This window comes from Parasteatoda tepidariorum, chromosome 4 (genome assembly GCF_043381705.1).
Source record: "Parasteatoda tepidariorum isolate YZ-2023 chromosome 4, CAS_Ptep_4.0, whole genome shotgun sequence".
Taxonomy (NCBI): domain Eukaryota; kingdom Metazoa; phylum Arthropoda; class Arachnida; order Araneae; family Theridiidae; genus Parasteatoda; species Parasteatoda tepidariorum.
The window spans coordinates 26,301,429-26,328,505 of NC_092207.1; the positions used below are offsets into that span (position 1 = coordinate 26,301,429).

General features: G+C 29.1%; 2 protein-coding genes and 1 long non-coding RNA gene across 5 annotated transcripts in view; 1 reads left to right on the forward strand and 2 right to left on the reverse strand.

The window, feature by feature from the left end:
* The window catches only part of LOC107442406 (HEAT repeat-containing protein 3), a gene marked incomplete in the record, with an annotated part of 56,662 nt that extends 32,316 nt beyond the window's left edge, over nucleotides 1–24,346 (forward strand). The window contains 12 exon segments of the mRNA XM_016055968.4: nucleotides 9,579–9,676; nucleotides 9,764–9,873; nucleotides 10,724–10,867; nucleotides 15,110–15,255; nucleotides 17,416–17,463; nucleotides 18,674–18,767; nucleotides 18,860–18,942; nucleotides 19,054–19,199; nucleotides 19,343–19,479; nucleotides 21,784–22,028; nucleotides 22,997–23,170; nucleotides 24,226–24,346. Coding sequence (XP_015911454.3) covers nucleotides 9,579–9,676; nucleotides 9,764–9,873; nucleotides 10,724–10,867; nucleotides 15,110–15,255; nucleotides 17,416–17,463; nucleotides 18,674–18,767; nucleotides 18,860–18,942; nucleotides 19,054–19,199; nucleotides 19,343–19,479; nucleotides 21,784–22,028; nucleotides 22,997–23,170; nucleotides 24,226–24,333 — 1,533 coding nt within the window.
* On the reverse strand, nucleotides 2,871–4,859 carry LOC139425352 (uncharacterized). The gene is made up of 3 exons (XR_011636562.1): nucleotides 4,715–4,859; nucleotides 3,404–4,416; nucleotides 2,871–3,114 (listed from the first exon to the last, which is right to left on the reverse strand). It is a non-coding gene; the product is annotated as an uncharacterized lncRNA (long non-coding RNA).
* Nucleotides 24,347–24,705: 359 nt separating the features above from the next.
* Nucleotides 24,706–27,077, reverse strand: part of LOC107442403 (alanine aminotransferase 2) — a 32,957-nt gene continuing 30,585 nt past the window's right edge. For all 3 annotated transcript variants that reach the window (XM_043050571.2, XM_043050567.2, XM_043050566.2), the window contains one exon: nucleotides 24,706–26,269. In XM_043050571.2, the coding sequence (XP_042906505.1) occupies nucleotides 26,179–26,269 (91 nt within the window). In that variant the 3' untranslated portion in view covers nucleotides 24,706–26,178. The remainder of the gene's footprint in view (nucleotides 26,270–27,077) is intronic.

Below are 27,077 nucleotides of genomic sequence, written 5' to 3' on the forward strand. Positions count from 1 at the left end.
GTTGTTTCGCATTGCAAGAAAACTTCATTTGCTTATTCGGTCGAAATTCTCAGCCGGGGTCACCCATGGGGGTTACATGCGGACAACATATCCCCTTTCCTGATGGGAAAAGAGCCTCAGGGCCATTTTTTCCCCCTACTTTTTTAAAAAGTCAGGTACACACACACCCTCACTCCTATTCATGCAAATGCAAGGGCTTGTCCCGTGAGCGCCCCTGTCTCACTCTCGATCGGTTCCCTTTTGGGTCGGGGTGAAGGGGGGATAAGAAAGCGCCTGCCGCCGGCGATAAGAAAAGATGGAAAAATGGAAGGGGTGGAAAGGGAAGATGAAACCGAAAAGGGGTGCAGAGGAATAAGGGGGGATGTGAATTTTACATAGCTCTTTTCCTTCCTTGGTCGTTGCACGTCAGGCCCAGTTATGATTTGCCTGCGGTGTCCTCAGGGTTCAGAGAGAAAAGGGGGTGGCATCATTTTTCTTTATATTACTCCGAACTTCTGCATATTGCGTAGGAGTTATTCCGTTATTTCGATGATGACTGCGCGGTCCCGAGCGATTCCCCGGAGAATACCAGCCGCCTCCTTCGTATCTTCTTTTGGGAGGGATTTTTCAGACTTTTCAACCCCCTTCTTTCCATCTAGTTTTCCTTTTTTTTTTTCTTCCTTCCCTCCTTCTCAAACCCTATGTATTTATGTATGTATAAAAGTCCTTTTCTCTTTCGCGTTTAGAGTGTGTGACAATGAAGAATAACGAGAAAAGTATGGGCCGCAGAGACCCCGGGTTTAATGAGCCCGGTCCGGTCCCCGGAGACAAGCTGTGGGCATTAAAGCCCAGCACACACAAATTAAAGTCGCGCGCGTGTGCTCTCCCTCTTTCTATCTTTTCCAATTGGATGAAAAGAAGGGAGAAAAAGATGGAAGAAAAAGAAAAAGGGGTATATGTGCGCCTGATGGGAGAAAAGATGAAATGAGCTCCGAGACCTTTTGCACAGGGGCGCACCGGATTACCAAGGAAAGAAGGGGCGGCCTTCATGCAAATGAAAAGAACCCCCAAGAGGCGAACAGCCATTAAAGATTTATATGTATGCCTTCTATTGCGCCCCAGCCTGTGCATACATAGGCGCAAAACCCATTGATTGACGGTGTTTTCTTAGCCTTTGAAAGTATTAGAGAGGTGCCCTCCCTTGAGATTTGCTTTTACTGGCTACAAATTTTAACTACGACATCTTCAGAACTTCTCTCTTCTTTTTTTTCTTCTGTGTTTGCTTAAGTATTTCGCTGTAAGGTAAAGGTTTTGATGATATCTTTTGTTTTCATCAGGAAAAGAATGTTAGTTAGGATGATGGGTCGGCCTATTAAACCACCAGGATCTTGCGGGATAGTTAGAATTCGTTTCCGACAAAGGCAACTGGGAATATTCTCTTTGTCCTTAAATCGACGTGCAATGCCTGAATCGAGAAAAGTTATAGTCGTTTGAATGTAGTGTTTATCTAACTGGAACGTTTGAAAAGGAAGCGTTAATGGTGAAGAAAAAGGGATTCCTGTATCTCATTTGTCATATTCCTTTTTTTGTATTTTCCTTGGAAATTAAGCAAATTCGAAACATTTTGCTAAAAGTTCAAAATAATGAGTGCTATTAGTAAACCGATTTATGACTTTCATTCGAAAATTTTTGAAAATAGAACGATAACTTAACTAAGTATTACAATCTGTTGCAAGTCTAACCCGATGGAAAATGATATTTTATAATGCTAATAATAACAGAACTTTTTTTTAATGCGTATATAAGGTCATTTCCTAGAATTTTTTCGTGTTTGTTTAATCGGTTTATTTCATACGTAATTAGTTTACTTTTAATTTTTAAAGCCTCTAATTTGTTCTCGTCTTTATGTCAACCTTTACTATGACTGATTTATATTATAGCGATTGAATAATTACAAAGAAAAGATATTGTTAAAAAGAAATTAGCCTGTTAGTTAATTTGTGTTTTCAATAAATAAGTTCGTAATATCTCTCTCTAAAACTTATGAACTTTTGTGAAGTTTGGAATGTTCGTTTTAATTTAGTTGACTTGCTGTGAAAGTCGGATGTTATATAAATAATGATCATTGTTCTGTTTAATCCTTTTTGCATATTTATATACAACTTACGTATTAAAAAAAATAAGTGATAGTTTTCTGTGTATTACGATTTCTACTAATTTACTTAGTCCTCACGCAATGTGCCTGCAGTACCTATAAATTACTAACTTCCAATTACCTGTAATTACTATACAATTACTAACTTTCTACTTGTTATGAAATAAATACATTTCAAACTACTGCAGAAGGTTTTTTTTTTTTTACTTTTAATTCGGAACACGAATCGTTCACAAATTCTTCGAAACAAAAATATTTTAAGTTTAAATAATGAATATTAGTTAGAAAGAAACTGTGTTCACTTAATTATAATAAATCTGCATAGTTTCCAAATTCTGATATTGAAACGGTTTTTTTTTTTTCTTTTTGAAGGGGACTTCCACTCCTGAAAAGTTAAAAGTTCGAAAGTATTTTCGGAAACATGTATGGTATTTTATTATTACTTTTATGGGTGATATTTTAAATGTCATTAAGTTCATGAGGGAATGCTGTTCCCTTACCTTTAACAGTGTGGGTTAAGTGTAAAGTTCTTTTTTTCTGCTTTGTAACTCTTCATGCAGTGAAAGTAGTATCACAGAAAAGTAAACCGTCATTAGGAAAAACAAGTTTTACAATAGTTTAGGCGGACTTTGAACTTAAGAAAGTACTTCTATGTGTGAAACTGTCTTAATAATAAGTCCTATTACATATTCTTTATTCCACAACAAAAAACTTACATAAATTGTGAACTCTTTTCATTGTAATTTTATTAAATGAAATCAGCAGATTAAGCCTGGTTTTCTTTGTTCTTAGAGTAATTTTCCGACAGATTCATTTCTTGAGGACTGAGGTTCAGGAAAACCAGGTCATAATCAATTCAAAACAGTTATTCGATAAAAAGCATCGTTTTATATGACAACAGAGCATTCGAAGGACAGTTAGTAAACTATTAATATACAATAATTTGCAAATCGTGCAAATTAGGAAACTACATTAATTTCCTCTTTTGGTCTTCGATTTCGTTTAGGTCAAGGGGTTCGTAGGTTCAGGTCAAGGGGTTGCTTATCCTCATCTGGCCTGACTTTAAGACAAATTTTCTTAATGAAACACGGTGCGTAGCGTTTTTAAAAAGTCCTTAAAGGTGCTTATTTTTGAGTTTTGTTTTTTAAAAGCCTTTAAAGGTGGTTTTTTCATTTGGGTGTTTTTAAAAAGTGCTTAATTTTCTCTTTTCTAAAATGAGATTTTTTCTTAAAAGGTACTTATTTTTTGTTGAATAATTTGGCTACGCACCCTGTGAAAATATTCAAGTATAGTTACATTTATTTTTTACAGAAAACGTTTTTAAAAAAACGATCATCAATTTTATATCGCCAACCAATTTTCTACGAAAATTATTCGTAGATTATTAAATCATTCTTTTTTAATAAATCCCACAAAACGGAACTTAGGACTATACTATTTTCTAATTTAAACATTCCAATCTTATAACAATACTTAAAATGGTTGCTAATTATTCTAATAAATGCAACAGCAACAAAAACTATGAGCATTCTTTTTTTCTTCATCTTGCGATGTAAAAAATTTTCTTTGCGAACGCATTTAAATTTCATACCCAACTTTCACATTATAAACATATATTTATGGAAGAGGGACGATGGAAAAACAGCTTTACAGGATTCGCACTCATCTCCAACTGAGTTAAAGTAGTTGAAAGTGAGATTCGGTGTTGGAGAAGCAAGCTGTGTTTTTTAGATCCCAAGGGACTGAATTTTAAAACGCACTCGGGTTCGTTCTGGGAACCGCAGATGTGTGTCCTTTCTGCCCTTCCCTTTGCGCTATTCCCCCTACCTTGGACCTTACTTTCTCCGCATACCAAAATGTGTGTGTATATACATTTTTATTTTCCTTTCGAATCCATTAAATTGAGAAGAAAAGCAAAATGTCGGTTTCTGCAATGCGATATGGGTGAGGCTCCCAAATTTTTGGCTACTTATCGCTTTTTCTGTGCTTGCCGATCGAAAGTTATAATATTTTTTGATTGATGGTTTTTATCGTTTGCTTATTAATTTTAGTAAATAATAGCTGTAACAGGGTGCGTAGCGTTTTTAAAAAGTGCTTAAAGGTTCTCATTTTCGTTTTTAAAAGCCCTTAAAGGTGCTTTTTTCATTGGATGTTTTTAAAAAGTGCTTAATTTTCCCTTTTCTAAAATGATATTTTTCCTTTACCATGATGAATTTCGCCATAAATTATGCAAAAAGACACTTTTCACATTGTTCTATTCAACGTTTTCACAATTAATTCAACTCTAATCTATTTCGGCTTACCGTCTGTCCGTAGCGTATGAAAACGCCATTCGTTTTACACAGGGTGCGTAGCATTTTTAAAAAGTGCTTAAAGGTGCTTATTTTCGTTTTTTTAAAGGCCCTTAAAGGTGCTTTTTTCATTGGATGTTTTTAAAAAGTGTTTAATTTTCCCTTTTCTAAAATGATATTTTTCCTTTACCATGATGAATTTCGCCGTGAATTATGCAAAAAGACACTTTTCATATTGTTCTATTCAACATTTTCACGATTAATTCAACTCCAATCTATTTCGGCGTACCGTCTGCCCGTAGCGTATGAAAACGCCATTCGTTTTACATGATTCAAAATTTCATGATTTTTGACAATTGTCGAACACTCTGACAAAAGTTTTTTTTTTTTTTTGACTTGACGGTTAAAACCGTAAAATGTCAAAAACTTGCCCACTCTGCTAAATTATGAATTTTTTTGAAGTGCTTAAAAATATTTTTAAGTGCTTGAAAGGTCCTTATTTTTTTTAAAAAAATTTGGTTACGCACCCTGTTTAATGTAAAAATGTATTTCGAAATGCGTGTAATATTTTAAAAGTTTTTGATAATTGCACGAGACAAATTCTTTGTTTGAATCCTGAAACTTCTAGTTAATTCTTAACAGTCATCTGATTTATTTATTTTTTTCCGTTTCTCCCGATCTTCAATTACCTAAATTCAAAAATAAATTTTGACGAAATAATAATAATATTTAAAAGCTCTTGCGTTATTGATTAATTTACAAAATGCCCCGTGTTTCTTGACTGTGGTTGCTACTTTATTTGTTTATCATGGTAACTATAGACCTCCCATGACAAAACTGTGTCGTCATGACTTAACTATTTACATTGATTTGCCAATTCAAGACCATGCTCTTGTTATATTTTGAAACAACAATCGGTATTGTGGAATATCTTATTAATTAATTAGTATGAGCTTGAATGTCATAAGTAAATTTTGCATTAAATGTTGTGCTACAGGTTTTATGCAATATAGAAATTTTTTCATGATCGTAATTAGAATAGTAGCGATGGCTGGTTTCATAAATTGCTACAGGCTTAATTTTGTTAATATTTGTCGAAATTTTTGAAAAGTGACGATGTCTCATCAATTCTTATATTGCTCCCAGCTTAATTTAGCTAATCATTATAGTGACTTTCGACGAGCGTGGTTGGAATAACGATGATGTCTGATTAATTCGTTCATTGCTCCAAGCCTGCCCCATCCCACACTTTTAACGCAAAATATTCCTAGATTCAAAAATCATTGCCATCGAATTAATTGTGGAATATTTTTGGAGTTTTCCTCTTTTTGTTCTAGAATACGGGTTAGTTGGTTAATTCCACTCAATGCTTCCACAAAAGCAAGCTTGTTCTGATACTTGATTCTGGATCAGATTTATAGTTACGGAATGGAACATTAAGTGCCTTTATATCTAGTCGTGTTAATAAAAATAAAATACTTTAAGAAAAAAGGAGGAAAAGAAGTTTCTTTGTAATAAGATAATGCTTACTGTAAAGAAACGTAATCCACTTTGAAGAATGCAATAAATTGTATTTTGAGAATAATTAGTCATTTATTTAACTTTAATATTGCATCAATTTATTTCTTTTCTCTAAGTCGGAGTCTTTTTTTTTCTTCTTCTTTTTTTTAAGTTTTTTTTAAAAATAAATCCAACTTGGAAACATGTGCTAAAACAAAGAATATTATTAGCGTGCACTAAAATATTTCTGGCATGTTGATGATAATATTAAAAGTTACAAAAACATCCATTACATTTATTGACATTTGCAACAATGCTAAAAGTTGAGATAAAAGCTCATTAAGTGCAAGCGGCATATTGTTTTCATTCAGTATTTTTATCTCCTTTATTCCAAGTCAGGGGTCTGTTTAGAAGAAATTTGGGTCCGTTTAACACGAATATCTTTACGAAATATCTTTTCGTAAAAACGGACCCTTCACAAAATATTTTAACTTAAAAACGGACCCTTTACAAAAGAATTGTTCTTTTAATCGAACCGTTCACAAATTTGTTTATCTTCATTATTGTTTTGGTAATCGAATAAAAACCCTTCCCAGGGGGAAAAAAAAGATGGATGTAAAGGATTTAAGTTTTGTCTTCGGCAGACGCTTCTTCCATTATTCGTCCGAAATGAATATTCTGTGTTCAGCAGTATAAACTAAATACAAAATTTTTATATGTTACGTCTCTAATTTAGGAGCAGCAATTGCTGTTTATTTTTGATTTTTTTTTTTTTTTTTTTAAATTATAATTTTACAGTGTTGAGCATAATCTTGTATGTATCTACAATTTAAAAACTCATTGAAAAAGTTTTTGCAATAACAGGACCACCCTATTTGCACAAATTCATAAAAGCAGGAAGAATGTGACTTAACGTTTATTTTATATTCACAAATTACGAATAATTTTTTCACAATTTTACAAAAATAGAACCCTTTACAAAATGTCTGGACAGACCCCTGCAAGTTTCATTGCACATATTAAAGTAACTTAACTTATTTATGCAGAAAGTTACTTTAATGTGTGCAGTGTCTACTGCAATATGTGCAATTCTACTTTTCCAATATGTGTATATCAATTGGAAAAGTAGAATTTCAAAATTGAGTAAAATAATATAACTTCTAGATTCGCTTCAGATAAAATTAATTAATACGTTTTTTCATTTTATTAATTTATTTTTTATTTATTTATTTTGTGCTTGAAGTATTTTATCCAAAATTTCTTTTTAAAAATCAAATTCTGTTAGTATATTTTCAGGATTTCGTCTCAAGTTCCGAATGTCTTCCTTCTAAATCCGTATTCTTTTTGGCGATCATTTACCCTGCAACCCCTTCCACAAATACTAGATATAAAAAACGCTTATAAACTGTCAAATAAATGCTCTTCTCCTCTTTTCCCCCTTTTTATCCCACAATTTAATATCCCTCCAAATCGAAATTCCCCCGAGAGGTTGAACTGGACTTGGAAAAGGAATGAAAATATAAAGCAACCATTCCCATTCGATTAGATATTGTAAATATAGAATTAGCATCTAAAATCGCTTCTCTAAACATACTCTATCTTACCACTAGTCTATGTTTTCCATTTGCTAACACTCCAAAAACAGGTCTCTTTTTTTTTTCTCCCTCCCTTGCTGCTGTTGCTTTGGATTGCTCTTAATATTTCTAGCAGTTTATAAATAATAGCGGGAAGAAAATCGGTTTTAAGGCAAGCATTATACTATTAGAACAGGGTTGGCACGAACATTAAAAGTGCTTAATTTTATATCACTAAAATTGCTTTTAGGTGCTTTTTTCTTACCTTAAAGTGCACCTTAGGTGCTTTTTTCATTAGATGTTTTTAAAAAGTGCTTAATTTTCCCTTTTTGAAAATGAGATTCTTTTCTTTACCATGTCGATTTCCGCCATGTATTATGCAAAAGCGTGCTTTTCACATTGTTCTATTCAACGTTTTCACAATTCATTTCGGCATACCGTCGATCGGTAATGTGTGAAAGCTCTAATCGTTTTACATGTTTGATAAAATACTTGCGAGTCCGCATGTACGTCTATTGAGCTGGGTTCGGTGAGATTCTTGCTCTCTCATGTGCAACTCGGCTGCATTTTGCAAGATATTCTTAATTTCAGGCTTCATTTTCCACCTTCTGATATCGAATCGAAAAATCTCTTGATCATTTTATTATGGCTAATATAATCAAGAAAAGCGTTCCTTGTCAGGAACTAGTTATTTTATCATGATCTTGTAAAGTCTTTGAAATTATTTTGCATTTTGTTAATATATATTGTGCTTACAAATATTTTTTAATTGCTTAAAAAGTACTTAAAAGTTGCTTATTTTCAGTTGAAAGGTTTGGCTACGCGCCCTGCGAAAGTTATATTTTATAATTTTTTTTAAAATTTAAGTTATGACTTTTTGACACCTTCGATTCGCGATGATTTCATAGTTATTTCAAGTTGTTATATGACAGTTTTTTCGACCCTTTCCACTTGATTTTTTTAAAGTGCGAATTCGGACGCACGAGTTTAAAATTTGATTTATTATTTTTTGAAGTGCTCAATTCCATCCTAAATCCACGCCGTTTTTCGATAGTTTTTTCAGCCAATCCCTCGTTGTTTATGAAGTTTTGATATTTTTAATTATTACGATGGTACTATTACAATCGAATATCAAATTTGAGTAACAACTATTTCTTAACGGTTTATTAAAAAATTGCGTTTGATCGTAGTTCGATTCCATGATGATTTCTTTGCGTTTTTTTTTTCAGCCATTCGCATATGTTCTTTCGATTCGCTTCTTTTGGACGCGTTAGTCATACGACGATTCCATCGCAATTTCACGTCGTTATGTGATAGTTTCTTCGGTTATTTATAATTTTTCGGCTCTTTCCGCTTAGTTCTTCTAATTCCGATTTTTTTTTTTTTTTTTTTTTTTTTTTTTTTTTTTTTTTTNTTTTTTTTTTTTTTTTTTTTTAATATTATATGATGTTATTACGACGTGCAAATTTCGAATTTGAGTAAACACTTTTTGATACGTTGATGATATGAGGCTATTTGAAAAACTATTATGCTTGACATTTCATATTAAATTCACAATTTACCTGCATTTCAAAGATGTATTTTTATTATTATTTCTTTCGCGTTATTTATGAACATAATATCCTCTCGTGCAGAATTTGCCAATTGAGCATAACATTTTCAGGGATTTTAATTTTTCTTTTTGATATATATATATATATATATATAGTTCAGTAGAGTTTTTGTTTGCTTATTTTTAAAAATGTTTTCAAGTAGGGACTGCATACTGTCCTATATGATTGCTGCTAAGAATAATCCACTTGTAAAAATATGAAAGATAACAACTTTCCTTACTCCATTTATTTGTTCAAAAAATTTAAAATCATGCTAACATATAACATTCGAACTGTTAGTTAAATCCTTACAGTATTTGAAATCATAGATGTGTTTTAATTTTACTCATGTTCTTTCAATTTAAAGTAATGTACTCATTTTGCCTTTAAGTCCTTCTAACATAGCAAATTGTATTGTTTTATTATTTATTTATTTATTTTTCAATTCTAATTTTATCTGTCACATTTCTTTTTTGTGCTTTTTTAGTATAAAGAACCCTGGACTTCCATAAAATCATCAGAAAATAGAATTGACACTAAATCAGAAATCTTTTCAGAAGCTTGCAATTTATTATGGACTTTATGGTAAAATTCAAAATTATTTATTAAAACATTTCTGATTTTAGCAATAAAAATAACACTTGTCCTAATTGTCTTTTTTTTTTTTTTTAGTGAAAATAGTAGTACAGCTGTTACAGTATTCAACGACAGGAATCTAATTTCAATTTTATTACCTTGCCTTACCATTGAAAATTTTAATATAAAAATACCTATTGCTGTTGGTAAGAAATGATGTTTTGTTTCATTAAATATACCTTGCCATTATTTTATTGTTTTTAGTCTGCTTTTATAAAGTAATAAACCCATATAATGCAACTAGTTCATTTAATTGATATAATGATTTTTTGTTTAAATTTTGTATCTAGATTAAAAATTTTAATTTTAAAATTTAAAATTACAGTGAAACAACTTGTTTTAAATTATTAATCTTCCTTTGATAAAGTGAATTAAACTCTTCCTTTTGCCTAACATTTTACATTTTCAGCATATTTTTATTGTTTAATAAAGTTTTGTTTGCCAATTATGTTTAAGATATCAAACTGGTGTTAACAAGAATTTTTTTTTAAGCATTTAGGTGGTATAATTAAAGAGAAACTAATAAATTATTGCAAAATAAACACTTATGCATTGGTTTCCAAAAATAATGTTACAAATATGAAATTTGTGAAAACTGAAAAACTATTCACTGGAGTCCCACGAATTTTAGTGCAGAAACATATTGCAATGGTAGAAAAAATATAAGAAAATAGCAATAAAGAAAAGATTTTAATCGTGATATTTTCAGTGAAATCTTTTCTTTATTGTTACTTTATTCTATTCTTTCTGTCATTATCAAATATTTCTGTCCTAAATTTCATGCTAGCATGTTCCTCAATTTTCATAAATTTTATGTTTGTGACTTTAATTTTGGACACCAGTGTAGTTATGTTTAAATATTTTTATTTATATTAATTAGATGATAATTTTGAGGAATAAAGAACTGATATGGAAATCAGATTAACTTAGTTTTATTTTGATACAGTCTAACTTTAAAATACTGGAATATATAAGATGAAAATTTTTCTTTTTCAGCCCAGTGTTTACACACTGTAAGTGAAAACAATGCTGCCGTAACGGATATTTTGCTTCAGCCTCTAATACAAGAACAATTGGATGCTCTAATGTCATTGTCTTCAGCAGAGCCTGAACACCTCTTATTACAAACCTTGGCTGCTGGTATGATTACATTCTTAATAAAATTGTCTTATTTCATAAAGATTCTAAATTCTTCTTTCTGATGATACATGTTTTAATAATAGGTAAATAATATTATTCACTATTTAATTTTTTTTAAATTCTTTTGAGTTAAGAAACCCATTCAACAAAATATTGTATTTCTACAAAACTGTTAACAAGGACATTTGTTAGACAACTGTTAACTGTGACATTTTAATTTCATTTACAGCAATTACCTTTATGAATTCTATGGAAATATTTGTTCGGCAAAAACCTTATTCTCTTTGCTTTCAATTTATGATAAGATGTTGGAGGTAGCGTATTTTTTAAGACAGCACAAGTAAGCATGTAAATAGTGCTAACACGTAAAAGGAGGAGAGAGTACCACAGCTTCACTTCTTGGAAAAAAATCAAGAATATCCTGCATTACTTCTACCTGTGAAGCCCATGTCTCACATAGTTACACATTCCTCTATTCTTGAATTTAGAAGCATGTTTATTTTTTTTATGTAGAATAATTTTTTTTTTTTTGCCCGCAAGCTTTATTACCAGGACCCACAGTGACCTATAATCAACTAGAAAGAGACATGTAATAATTTTGCTAAATTTCTGCACTCTTAAATGTAGATATTATTTGAATATTGTCTGTTAGCAAGAGATTAAAGAGAAGATAGGATAACAGCTCTCATGATGACGATTGGAGCACTAGTTGTTTCAAGGGAAAGTAGGTTAAAAAAAAAATTTAAAAAAAAAAAACTGGCATCTGCTCCTTTTTCACCATAGGACATGGAACCATCCATATAGACATGTAACCATGAATCTCTCAAATATCTATTTTAAATAGTTGATGCAGCAATTACCTTTACCTGTAGTGTACACATGTCTCATACACACCAACATATGGAGATTTAAGTGGACTGAAAGATCTTCATAATTTAAGGGTGAAATGGGGCCAATGAGAATATGTGGACTGCAGTAAAACTCTAAATCAGTGGCTGCAAAATGTGCATTTTGGTTAAAACCTTTTCGATTTTTCAGATTCTTTTAGCATTAACCTTATTGTTCCTCCAGAAAAGTCTGTTTTGTAGCTGGTGCATCTTTTCACAGAAAAGAACTGCAACTTTTTCAATTATGCTACTAACTGGAGAATTTTTAGCCTGATTTTTTATATTCAGAAAAGAAGTTCCCTTTACAGTGCCTGTAATAATACGGAAAGCCTGGTTTTAAATATTATCAACCTTTTGGATAATATTAGGGGTAGCAGAGATTAAAACTTGTAACTTAATACAGTCGCTATAGATGGATTGTATGAATAGCCTATGAATGTTGTTCAGAATATCTCGGCTGCATCCCAACTTGAATCCAGCCAAACTTTTCTCTTCTTTTTTTTTAAAGGGAAAAAAAAACTTTTATACCAACATAATCAACATGACTGTCATGTCAGCTTAGAATCAAGAACACAGCTTAAGTACATTTTGTTGTCTGTTCTCTGTAGTTCAAAGACCCAAGGTTAGGCTCAAAAGAGTATCTGTTTAATGTGAAAAACTGACAGATAATCTCAGATCTGTACCATCTACTAAACTTGTCTTAAAGCCTCTTTAAGAGTATTGTTTAATTTGTCTTGGGAATTCTTTGGTTCACTAGCTTACAGTATCAGATCATCGGTAAACAAAGCAGTCTTGATCCTAAGAGTACTTTCCAAATTATCAATCAGGTCATTGATATAGTTGTTGAATAAAATAGAATTCAAGACAGCACCTGAGGGAATCCAGTCTTTATTTATTTATATTTAGAGATAGAGTTTTCATATTTTGTAGGACAGAAATGATGTGCAGCATGTTACTGCTAACACCCAAAGAAATTAGCTTAGAAATTAATTTTGAACACCAAGCACTATTATATGAAGATTAAGTCAATGAAAGTAGTCAGCACGGAACTTCGGTTGTCAAATTTATTTTTGGTTTTGTGGCTAGGGTAAGCCACTTGCTGAGTTAGGAGAGAAAAATGTCTAAAACATAAATATATTGAGGTTTGAAAATTGATATTGAGATTTTATCTAGAGAAAAGAAATGATAGGATAATATTTGTAAATTATTATTTAATGTTAAAAATAAGACTAATAAAAAAGGACTAAATTATTATAACTAGTTTTGTATTTCCTTTAAATCTGCTAAATTGTTTTTAGTGTTTAAGAACATACATTACAGTACTTTTCGCCTGTTTTTTGTCTTAATGCGCTTAGACGATTATCTTTTAAGACTTTAGACATCTTGAAATGCATTTAAAAACTGGAAGATTTGTTTCATTAAGCTACTGAAAAAGTTTATTCTACACTATTAGTTTGAAAATTCATTAGGAAAACATTCCCATATAGATATGCTTTTTTTTTTTAACTATCACTGTAGTGCGTCTACCTCTACAAAAATATAATTCCTATTCACTAGTATATAAGACATGTTAACTCGATAATAAGCTGGGGTACCTTTTCATAGATGAAGGTTGACACTGTCAATAACAACAATTGGTGACCTTCGGACGTTATCACGTCTACCTTGATCGAAACTCCCATTTCGATTCGAGCGCGATTACTTCGATGAATGGTCCTCATTGAACAGTTGACTTGCTACTTGTATCTGCGACGTTGCTACTCAGTCTCAATCGCATGCACAACGTCGGCCTGTATACACTCAACTGCTAATGGCAACACACGAGTGACCACGACTGGGAACTTAATACAGCTTTTACTGTCAGCACTTAAAATACAATCATAATACAGCTCTCCCGGCTTCTCACAAGACAGCAATGAATCAACTAGTGGTATTTGTTCATCGAATTCTATCACAGATATAATTCTGGTGGGGGATCACTGTAGTGTGTCTACAACTACAAACATACAATTCCAATTAACTAGTATATAAGGCATGTTAACTCGATTCTATGTTGGGGTACCTTTTTATAGATGAAGGTTGACATTGCGTACTTGGCAAGTCTCCTGTTTTTTAATGAAGAATCCTGTGTTTTACAACTATCTCCTGTTTTGCCTGTATATCCTCAAATTTCTCTGTATTTGTTGAAGTAATTTTTTTAAAAAAATTTTGCTGATGAAATAATTGATGGCAAAATTGCTTCTTTTATTCCTCAGCAGATAGTGCTATTACCAGGCAGTATGTTGAGTATTTATATACAGGGTGTCTCAGTTAAGCGTTTCAGAACTTCTAAGAGGGGTAGGGGCATCCTGCCGACTCGAAATCATACAGCAATGTGGGGTCGAAAATGCTTTCCTGACGCGGTAGATGGCGTTGTTCGAAAGTTCCGACCGAGCTTTCCAGTGCGTTGGCCTCCTCAGTCACCCGGCCTATCATGTCTTGATTTTTATTTCTGGGGTCATATGAAAACACTGGTTTATGACACCCCTGTTGACAATGCTGAGGAGCTGGTTGCAAGAATCGCAGTAGCTGCCGGAGAAATTCGAGATATGCCTGGAGTATTACAGAATGTTCGGATGTCCATGCACCGGAGATGTGAGGTGTGCATTGTAGCCGGTGGCAGAAACTTCTAACACTTACTTTGACCCATGTGCCTTACGCTTTTTTCAATGTATTATTAAAATTATTTTTCACTTACGGTCTCTTTTCTTTATGGTGCTTCTGTGTGCGTCACCGCTTCAGGAAAGCATTTCCGACCCCACATTGCTATATGATTTGGAGTTGTCAGGATGCCCTCTACCCCTCTTAGAAGTTCTGAAACGCTTAACTGAGACACCCTGTATTAAGTAATTATAAATAATGCTTTAAAAAAAATCTTATTTAGAGATTAAGAATTATATACATATTTTTTACTTCACTAACTGTAAGTGCTTATAATATTTCAAATTTTTTAATTCTCTTTTGGACTTACATGATTATGCATGAGGTATCAAAACTTTACTTGTAGCCTAAAATATGTCGCGAGTAAAATCTGCATTATTTTATTTCTCCAGTGTAGGCAGGTATAACATTGTCCTGACTACCATCCCCACAATCACAATGTTTTTTTAGTTATGAAAATATTAAATTTTCAATTTTGCTATTAGTTTTCATTTCTCTTCGAAATAAAACAAAAATCTTCCCTTTAAAATCTTAGAGTTAAACATCTTTTCTTTTTGTCAATTTCTTTTTTAAAAAATTGCCTTATTATGAATGCAAAGTGATAAATTGACTATATTTATTGCTAATACTTTGATTGTAATTTGTGTTATTACAGGTATTAAATTAAATATGTACATAAGAAAGTTGGATAATTGCATGAGTGATGTGACCACCCCTATCATAAAAGCAGTAGCCACCGCATTAAGCGAGCCAATAAGCCCGATGCTTGAAGATTTATCAAAAAAGATAGCTTACCAAAAGGTAAATTTGATTCTCATTGTTATTTTATATTTTAATATAAATTCTGATCCTGTTTTCATTTTTAAGCACATTGTTGATAATATATATGCTTAAAAATTAATGCACTATGGTATTATTTTAAATTAAAATTTAGCTTAATTTCAGTTTTTATCAATATTATGGAAATTGAAGAAATAAGTTGGAAATAAATTAGTTTAGGTTAAAATATTTAATTGTAAATGCTGTTGTTTTTATTCTTAGTTATTTTATTAGTAATGTTTTCTATATAAAGAGAAAAAGTTGTGAATTACAAAATTTGACCACCTGCTTCTTACCCAGCTATAGAAAAATTTCCATTTTTGTTGCATTTCTGTGCTAACAGACTCCAAATGTTTCCTATAATGTTTACAAGGTGGCCAAAAGTCTCTTGAAATAAGTTTAAAACCAAATATAAGTATTTCAAGTTAATGTAGAATATAATTTTTGGTAAAAAAAATTAATTTTCAAATTCTTGATAATGATATTAGCAAGTGCTTAGTGCCAACTGACCGTAGCAAGCTGTTAGAGTTAGTATCTTAAATTTTCATTAACATTCATTAAGTGGTTCTAATTTAACAATAGAAAATTTTTAAAAAATGGAATTAATAATGGATACAAAAGCTTCTAGCCTTCCTTAAAAGCTTTTTTTTTTTTTTTGATTTATGAAGATATTGTCTACAATATTTTATCCTCAACATTAAACCATTAAATATGTTCAATTCTATAAACTTCTAAGAGACTCAAAAGTTAAGGATAATCCTAAATTGAGTCTCAAAATTATAAGGAATGATAATGCAGAAAATAAAGTCTAATTTTGAGTACTTCAGAAACTTATTTTATAATTTATATCTCTAATAATAAAAATATCTTATTATTAAAAATATTTATAACTTAAAAAACAATAAATTACTTATGTATAACAATGGGAACTTGAAACAACTTATTATGACTCAAAAATTTAGGAACTCTCTAGTTTAGTGTGAAATTAGCTAACTCAAAATGTTTTTTGATAAACAAACACAACCTTGTTAGTAAATACCATAACAGCTAATATATCTTTTTAGAATCTCGGCTTTAAATAAGTGACAAAAAATCATTGTCTTAGACACTCGATCTTTAGTTTGTAGAAGCTCTCAGTTTACATAGTTATTGCAAAATCGATGAAATAAGATATTAAATGAATATATGAGATAAAATGACTTATATTTTAGAGCTGTGAGTGTTGAAAAACTTATTTTATATGAAATTTTATTCATATTAATAAACTATTTTTGTTATAAATAATACTATTTCATTTCTGAAAATTTATTATTGGAAATCATTCAAAAATTAATGTTAATTTAATATGGGATTTAAAGTTATTTTCCCTTTGATACATAAACCGAACTTTTTCATTATCTAATTTTGCTGTTACTTTCTTTGTGTGTAACGTAAATTATTTACATGTAAAGGATATTGTGACCTGAATCCAACTTTTCTTTTTTCCCTTCTCACTGTCCCACAAAGCAAATACACAATTGACTCTAAAAAAGATGGAAGGCATCCCTTCTGTATGAACTTCCATGGTACTATTTTTCACTCTGTATCTTCTGTTTTGAGAATGTAAAGTGCAATGACTAGCCGAATTGCTCAGGAAATGTACTGAAGAGCAGAAGCTTGTTGTAATGAATTAACCCTCCTAACTTTTCAGGGGTTTCTAATTGACCATCAGGTACTACTGTTTCCTGATTTTCCCCCACACACTCTCCCCATAGACATTAAAGTTGAGCTCTAAAGAGTTTTTTAATCTGCACTCTTTATTGATTTTAAATAAACATCTTGTGAAGTTAGGTCTAATTTATGAGATTGATACTATTAAAACTTTTAACTTTTATTGGAGGTAAAAATGATTGCTAACAGGGAGCGTAGCGTTTTTAAAAAGTGCTTAAAGGTGCTTATTTTCGTTTTTTGAGAGCCTTTAAAGGTAATTTTTTTCATTGGGTGTTTTTAAAAAGTGCTTAATTTTCCCTTTTTGAAACTGAGATTTTTTCCTTTTCTATGTTGATTTTTGCTTCAAATTATGCAAAAAGACATATTATTAATAACTACTTTAAGTCGTTTAACTTACCAATTAAAAACGATTTCATATTTTGTTGTTTGTAGGCAGGACGTCTTGACAAATATCATGAAGAAACAGATTTAGAAACTGAGGTATGATCAATAATGCATTTATTATTATTCATTCTTTTAATGCTTTGTAATTATTCAACATGAGTTGATATACTTTGTGAAAAAATGTTTTAAGTTGATTCTTTTGAACAACATTATATTTTTTTTAACACAATATAAAAACTTTAAATTTTGCTGTAAGAAATTAAGCAATTATCATACTTGAAAAAGGTTCATTTCTGTAAAATTGTTCCTTGTTTATGGTAAAATTGGGTTTATTTTATTTTGTAAATAAAATTTAAATTTATAAATAAAGTATTGAGGTCATCACTTCTTAAATATGATAATTAATATTCAGTCAGCACCAAACAAAACCAAATACCAACAAAAATGGACATTGTAACGTAAGGTTGCTATATCGTGACAACACTAAACTTGAGCAAATATTTACCTATAATTCATAAATACTGGACTTATTTTGAGAAAAACGTGCTATACATTAAAAATAATTATGAAACTGAAAGAATAATTGACATCAATACAGATTTTTATGTCAATAAAGCACAAGCATTAATATAATACATCAAACAAACGCTAACAATACCTAATTTTTAGAATGTCATTCAGTGCTTTTTCTAGATTTTGAAATTTTTTTTCATGAGAACTATGGCATGAAATTGGAACTCCTTGTTCTCCTGTTTTCAGAATAACATCACGATTTTTAATTAATGTAAACTGAGCACTTTCCAGAATTTTGAATATTAACTTCGAATTTTAATGTTAAATTTTTTTAATTTTATAAAATAAAAATACTTTTTCATGCATTTCAGATTGATTTATATATATATATTAAATCCAAAATTGGGTAATTCTTTTCTGTATATCTTTTGTTTGTCATTTTAAATTGAAATTTATTGTATGTGTCATTTGAAAGCCTTATTTAGAAAGTGTGCAAATTCCATTTATTTTTTTAAAAAATGAAGTTAACCCCACTTTCATGTTCTTACAAATCACTTCTAACCTATTTAAAATTACGTCTTTAGTTTAATATCTGCTACCAAACAGAGGGTGACACAATGAAGACAAGAGGGGGGAAATATATTCGTTAGACTTTAGCTTTCTATCTCAAAATGTAGGAAAATTGGAGTTTGATCCTACTATAATAAAAATATGATTTTTATTTAAAAATCTCACTAAAGTTTAATCCTCATTTATTTAATTGTGAGTTTTATTATAAATTAATCCATTTTAGATGACTGCTGTAGTTAAGGCAGAAGAAGCTTTGATTCATCTTTTGTCTGCTAAGCAAACAGCTCTAGAAATTCTAGGAAATGTGTTTGAAGGCGGTGAGCATAATTTCAGCATTTATATATTTATAAACATAAATGAAGTTTTTTATTATTATTATTAAAACAATAATTGTGATTATTCTTCTTAGGTTCTGATGATGAAAGTGATTATATATCTTGCAGCGAAACCAGTGATGAAATGGATATTGAAGTTGACATGACCTCCTCCGATGTAAGTCAAATATGAGCTGTGCTGTGAGACAAAATTAAAATGTGTGCATGATTTATTTAACTTATAATTTAAATCGTTAATGATTTATTTAACTTATAATTTGAATTTTAGTTTGAAAATAGGATTTCTGGTGACCTCAATGAGGTGATTGTAAGTTATAAGTTGTGGGAAAAGGTTCACGAACAAATCTTTCTACCTTCTGATGAAGCTGAAAGAAACATCGGAAATCATCCATCTGCAAAAGACTGCCTAAAGAGGTATACTTTTTTATAATTTTTTTCTGTTTAAAAAAAAAATTTATAAAATTGTTTCCTAGTGTTTGAAACATGAAAGTCACTGTTTAATCTTATTAGGAATATATTATAAAACAGTTTTAAAATTATTCAATTTATATTTGCAGGCTCCATTCAGTGCGATGTACGGCTTTGTTATGTATGAACAACATGATACCTAAATTAGAAGTTGATGATGTTGGGGGACCATCGAAACTTCTGGAATTATGGATAAATATTGCAAATCTTTTATTTAAAAAAACAGGTACAGACTTTGGTTATCATTGTGCAGTCAAACCTCGAAATCCCAAACTTGAAAGGAAAGACTAAATATTTCATGATATTGAACATTCAAGATATCTAATACTAAGTATTTTAATGGAATATTTTTTTAAATGTAGTCATACTGTTCTCCTGACATTTTAAACATATAACATATATTTGCTACGAAAAACTGATTCTACAAAATATTTAATATTTTTTAATTTAATTTTACGCTTGCTCAAATTCTGTTTCATCATCTAATTTATCCCCCGATGCTGTAATCCTTTTTTAATATTTGATTCCTCCCAATCCCCGTATTCTGCAAGATTAATGCCTACTGTAACTACAGCCTTATTAAATATATATTTCTCTTGAATTCATCAAATCAGCAAAGTCTATAATTTTATGGACCATTATTCTTATCTATGTATACACTTCTTACAAATCTATTTCTTTAGAAATGAAAGGTTCATAAAATTATTTTAGAAAAGTCTTTTAAGACATGAAATACAAGAAAGCATTTTAAATTCCTCAGGGATTTTCAGAAACAAAAATATTTTTGAAATCTAGGGTCACCAAAAATATTTATGGCTTAAAGATTTTTTTTTCTTTTCTTTTATTAGCAGAGCAAATGCATAAGGAATTAAGAATTTATCATAATATCGAAAAATTCATATCATCAGTTTGTGAAATATACTGTATTACAATATATATATTTATAACTCTATGAATAATTTTCTTGAAAAGGATTTATCTTAGCATATATAAATACTCTCTTATTGGTTTTAAGTGTGAAATGAAATATTTTGCTGTAGACTCACTGTTTCTATATCATAATTAGTATAAATTGACAAAAATTGCAAAACAAAGCTCTTAGTTTTCTTTATAATGTCTTAGAACTTGACTTCATGGCAATAACGCTGCTGTTTTAGCATAGGGTATTTAAATTATATAAAAATATATATATATATANTATATATGAGAAAAGGAATGTAATATAAATTATTTCTCATATTCATTCTCATGTGTTATTTTATCATATTTCATATTATATATGCGCTCTGATTTTCATTGACTGCTTAAGTGCATGTTTATCAGAGTTTAATTGTTATTTTAAATGTTTAAATTATTTCTAATTAATAATTCAATAAAAGAAATATACCTGTATACATAAAATTTAAAATAAACGAACAATATTTGAATTGCAATATTTGTAATTGTAATATTTTTCATATATATATTATAAGTATTAGTAAAAATTATAAATAATGAGAAAAATGCTTAGTACAAATTTATTTCTCGCTATTAAAACTTATATGACTTAGATAACTGATTAAAAAGTAAAATTTGGTCTGTAGAAAATTTTTGGTTATTGTTAACGACTCAGCCTTCCTTGCCATATGTTTGGAATTAAGTTTTTGATTCGCTTTCACTCATTATTTTATTTCTAAAATGGTAAAGAGTTGCATAAATTGATGTAAAAGTTTTGAATTGGCAGCTATGCAATATTTTGAATAGATAAAAAAATTGATTAAAAAAGTAATAAATTAACAACAAACATTTTTAATGCTCATTTCTATTTTAAATAAAACTGAAACAGTTCAGTATTTTCTACTACTTTAATTATAATTATTTTAAAGAAATATTTGCTTTATTGGGTATGCATTGTTTGTTACAAAATATTGATATTTAAAAAAAGAATCCTTAAAATATCTGATGGATTTTGGGGTTAAAAGATAAAAAGAAATAATCTGATAGATTATCTACTTTTTATTTATTTTTTTAAGTATATAAGTAAAATTAAATAATTTAAAAATAAGTAGTTGCAAATATTTTATCTAAATATGTATTTTTAAATAATTCATCTTCTCAGAGATCTGCACATCATTAAGTATTTCAGCTCAAAGTTTAAATCCTATTTTTATTGAGCTTATTTCCTTTAAAAGTGAAATTTTAAAGATTTTATTGCCACATTAATCATTATTAAATAAAGTATGTGATTGTTGAATAGTCAGTTGGTGGAAAATTTTTCAATAGTTTTGATAATGAGTATAAAAATTTTAAAACTGTTAAAAGAGATGAAATTTTACCAGGGACAAATTGGGAGAGGAGTTGAAACTGAATATTTTGAATAAACATTTTTTGATCCCCCCCCCCATAAATTATTCTACCAGTTTGTCCAATTTGGAGTTTAGCTTATGAAAGTATATTTAATATATACAATGAAAAGGAATGTCATTTAACGTGTTTTGACTGTTATCAAATGAAATAATAATTAATTTTATATCCAATAATTTCTTTCTAGATATGTCTGACACAGATCAAGTAGAAGCTGCGACCCATTGCTTGCATGCTGCGTTAGAAAAATTAGCCTCCTCTGGTTACACATCACAGTTTAGTACAATGACTGACTTGGACCTTGAACTTTTGATAAATGTATATACAATGTCTCAAGATCCAAGAATCAGGGTTCATATTATTGGATCTTTGGGCACAATTGGAAAAATTTTATGTGAAATGAAAGCTCCAACATCTGAAAAATTAATAAAGGTCAGCTTGTATTTAAATAGTGTAATAATATTCATTATTTTTGCAAAATTAATCATGCTTATTCAAAAATATTACTTTTTACTTATTCTGTAATCTTTCCAAGTTAACTCGAAGAATTTTTCAAATCAATCTTTAAGGTTCCTATACGTTCTGTTACATATACAGTGTTCTCCCCAAGCATTATTAGAAGAGCAGACCACCCTGCCTGCCCTTTGATCCTTATGAATGTGCCCTCTTTGTAAACATGAGTCACCATCCCTTAAAAACTTTGCCCTTTTATTCCTATTCCATTTTTAAAAAGATTAATTCACTGTTTAAATATTAATTACACACTGGTAAAATTGTCTGTATTTATATGTTTAATTATGATTACTTTTACAAATATTTACTTTGTTAGGATTAATCTCAAATCGTTACATTTTTATAAGTATCTCTTTTTCATATTAATAAATATTTTAATGGTTTTAATTTTTAAAATTGAAATGTTTGTTTTCTCATAATTTTCAGTTTAAATTATATATAAATCTTCTAAGTTTAACCAACTTGAAAGATTTTTATGTAATTTAAACTGAAAATTGAAATAATAAATTTTTTTTAGTTTACTTTTTTGGAGAAAACTTAATGCCTGAAGATAGTCTATTAGCATGCCTTGAATTATTTTTTTGAAATATACATATAATATACGAGGGTAATTTAAAAATTTTTGAGAATCAAATTCAGTTATTACATAATATTACACATTTTGATAAATTTTCACGGTGTTGAATGAGTTTCCTTTCCTCAGAGGCAACACCCTATCCTTTTTTTATCCCCAGGGAGAACTCTGACATATATATTACCCATATTATTAACTTTTTCTTAAAATTTGCTACAAATACTTATATAGAATAAATATTTGCAGAAATCATATTGTCTTATTGTTTAAACATATACCTTACTATAGAGTTTTAATTTCCCTTTTGTTTTAGATGATTGGTTCTTTTCTTCTTGAAGCCTGCAATAAAAACACTGACTTATGGGTTCTATCTGAAATATACGATGCTATCATTGATGTATTTTCAGATGACAATGTAGATTTTATAGCAAAGGAAATAGATCTAGTCGAAAATCTTACCAGGTTACGAGTACATTTTGAAAAAAAGGTAATTCTTTAATATACTGCATTTATACAACTTTTAAAAGTTCTAAAGAACATTTAAATTGATTTTAATCTACAATTCATACTCAACTTTACAATTGATGGAATACAAATTTAATAACTATCTATGCTTAATATCTATGTATAGATAAAAAGCTGTTTAGTATGCAATTAATAGGGAAAAACATTAACTTTGTATGGAATTATCCCCCCCCCCCAATTTCATGGTGTTCTGAATATCTGAATTTATAACAAAATTCCCACTCACAGTCTTATTTTATTGAAATATAAAATGTTTTTTTCATGTTCTTTAATTTTTTTCAAGAACACCATAATTTTTTAAAGAAAAAACATCATTTCTAGAGCAAATTATCTTTTAAACTTCTGTGATTGTTGAATTTTTATTATTAATTTTTTTTTTTGTTACCAATTTAAAATTCTACCTGAAGCAAACCAGGCATTGGCAATTTTTTTAATTTCGAAATGAGAACAGTAGAATCAGGAATATTTCTTTCCTTTACGATGAACAAGAAAAGTATCTTTAGAATATAATTCAGTAGGAAAAAAAAGAAAAAAGAATTATTTGCTTTTGCATTTTTTTTTTCTCTTTCTTTACTCTGTTTTTTAAATTTATAAATATGAAGATGCAGTGTATAACAGTTCTATCAGTTTTACAGTTTAATCAGAAAATTTATCTTATCATTTAACTACCTGTACATTTAGATCTTTTTAAATTAACATGCAATTCTCAAAAGTGGCAATAATGCTGATATATGTGCATGTGTGTGTAAAACAGTACCACTGAACCAGTTTTTTTATTATAAATTTGCTTGTTAAAAGAAGATCACTAATTGTTCCTTGCTGAAACAAGTGGTATTTAATTAGGGTGATGCAAAGGCTAACTTAACTGTTTTGGAATTTTTTTTTAGAGGCTATTATGCATTTTGTTTTGTATTATTGCAAGTGTGAGTTATGTCATTTTTTCACTTGCTTGATAAACCAATTATGACAAGCAAAAAATATTAGATATCTAAACATCATAACATTTTTTCTTTTTAGTTCAAACAGCAAAGAAAGTTTCTGGGTGAAAGAGCAGATGTGATAAGAACAGCAAAAGACAATCTTAAAAATTTTATAAAGTATAAAAATGAATATAATAAAAAGTAATATTTTATCATTTTATGATATCTATTATTTCATTAATTTTCAAATACTACTAATACTGCAAATGGTTTCCTGGCGTTATCATTTCATTAGCACTTCTGCTTTAGAACTCTTAATTGTGATATTTTTTTAACCTAACTTTATATTTTAAATTATGAATAGTATGATGATTATTATAATAGAAATAAAATACCAATTTAAAATCCTTTTTGAAATGCTAATAGGAAGAAATCTAATTTTTATGGGTAAAGAGAGTGAGGATTTTCAAATTTGCCTCATAGGTAATAGAATTGTAATATATAGACATAAAATTCTAGAGCTTTTTTGTAAGATTATTCTTCTCAATCACACTATCTCTATTAAATGCAGCCTCAATCCATTTTTAAATACATCTTTTATTTCAAATATTAATACAAACTCGATAAATTTTAACAAGAACAAATAGATATAAAAATATGTTGTATAGCATATTGAACAATGAAAGAAACATCAACTAAATGGAATCCTTCAAACATTTTCCAAAGTGGGCTCATTATGCATCACCAATAAGCTTAATTATACAACAAAAAAAAATTTATAATTAATAAAATAAGAAGGAAGACTAATCAGGCTAGATTCGAAATTTATTTTTTATGCTTTAATATTTCATTAGATTTCTCAAGAATATATTTTTATAAAATATTAAAATTTGTACTAAACATATTTAAAAAAGACTTAAGCTAATGTTCCTAAATTCGCAAAAACATCACTTAAAACCATCTTCCACTATTAGCTCTTGATGAAATTTATAAATGTAAATAGCCTGTTGAAAAAAATTATATTTACAACATTTCCACTTTTATTTAAAGAATAAATCAAAAGTGTTTTAAGTAGTATTATTATGAAAGAAGTATTAAGAACAAATCAGCATTGATGGAGTAAATATAAAGCATTCTTATTATAGTGATATTAAGTGATCTTATTAAAATGATATCAGAATAATTTAGCAGTATCAGCAAATGCACACCCTTCAACTTATTATTTTAAAACTATGTTATAAATATGACAACTGGAATAAAATAAGATAACTTTGTTTAATACATTATTTTTATAATCAATTCAATAATATTTAGGTCCTATCAAATATAATTGACCTTTTTCCTTCCTCCCCCCTCTTCAGCACTTTTCATTTGCCCAATTAGTACCTTTGATTTTCGTCAAAATTTGAGGAGCACTAAATCAGTATAAGGATCTCTGTTAGAATATTTACACGACAAGTATGTGTAAAAAATATTGACTAATATTGTAAAAAATATTTGACTAAGCAAAATTTTTTACATCCCAGGGGCAAACAATTTTCTAGCTCTGATACTTAACGACACAGTTAAAAACAAACTGTTGCTAATTTATTTTAATAACTATTAGAACTTTTATCATAATTAAAAATAAGTCTTATACTTCTGTAATTATTTTGGTACACTAATAAAAAATTAAACTATCATGAAACAATTTGAAGGAGGTATATTTCACTTAATCTTTCCTGAAAATATGCATTGATAACTATGCTTCACAATTTTTGACATATGAGGATATATCAGAGTACAGACACATTATTGCAGAGTTAAAATACATTTTAAAATTTTGATTCTGCAATATTACAAGTCAGATGAAAATTAGTTTTCACCTTTTTTTTTTAATTTCAAGTAAGCAGTTTCAATACTGACAAATTTACATTTTATAATAAATGATGGTATATTTCAAACTCAAAGATATGATATGACATATTGAAACCATGATTCATTATTAGAGTAGAAATAAGATAATTTGAAATAGCATTTTAGTTTTTAAAATTATCTAAGATTGAAGGATCTACTTATATTCATCCAGAAATTTTTCATGGTATTCTTCTATCCGTTTCAGCATAGCTTTCAATTTATCAGTTTGTGGTAGTATTGTTGTCCTGTAAAACCAAATTTTTCTTATAACTTGACAAAATAAAAGCCTTGCAAGCAATTCAATTTTACTAAATGAATTATAATAAAAATGTTTCATTAGGTGTTTATTAAAGATTATCTATCTAAGCATTTCTAACCATCAAGTCTATTTTAAATTTGTGCAGATTGAAGTGTAAAGAAACAATTCCAGACACATTTCCTTGTTAGATAAAAATTTGAAACATAGACCAGGGTTTGGTTTTTACATTTGTTAGAGAATCGGTGCAAACAGATAAGACAGAGCCAAAACTGATTAAAGATAATGAAACAAATTAATATTTTTACAGTAATAATTTCATCAATTAATTATTATATATTTTCCAGAGTGTGTCATTTCGTTACCTTTGTGTATTGATAAAATGGAAAAACTTGTTTCCATAGCAATCAATATCACTAGTGACATGTTTTTTTTTTCCTGACATTAAATCATATGATCACAGAAAATAATAAAAACTAATTTAAGCAAATCCTATGACAGAATCCTAAAATAACAGGATTAGTTAGCAAATTTTATATTTTAAAATAATTCATTTCCAATGAACTCAAAATTAAATAAAAGGCAAGTATAAATAATTTTTAAAATTTATACAAGAATAAAATGTGCCTACACTTTAAATTACGAAAATTATTACAAAACATAAATTATTTTGTCAAATATATTTCTGAACCTCTAATAGTATTACTTTAAACACTACCACTTATTATTAATTTTTTTTAAAGCATTCTAGCCAATTATGCCTTTTCAAAATAAAAGAAAAGCCATTTTATTCACAA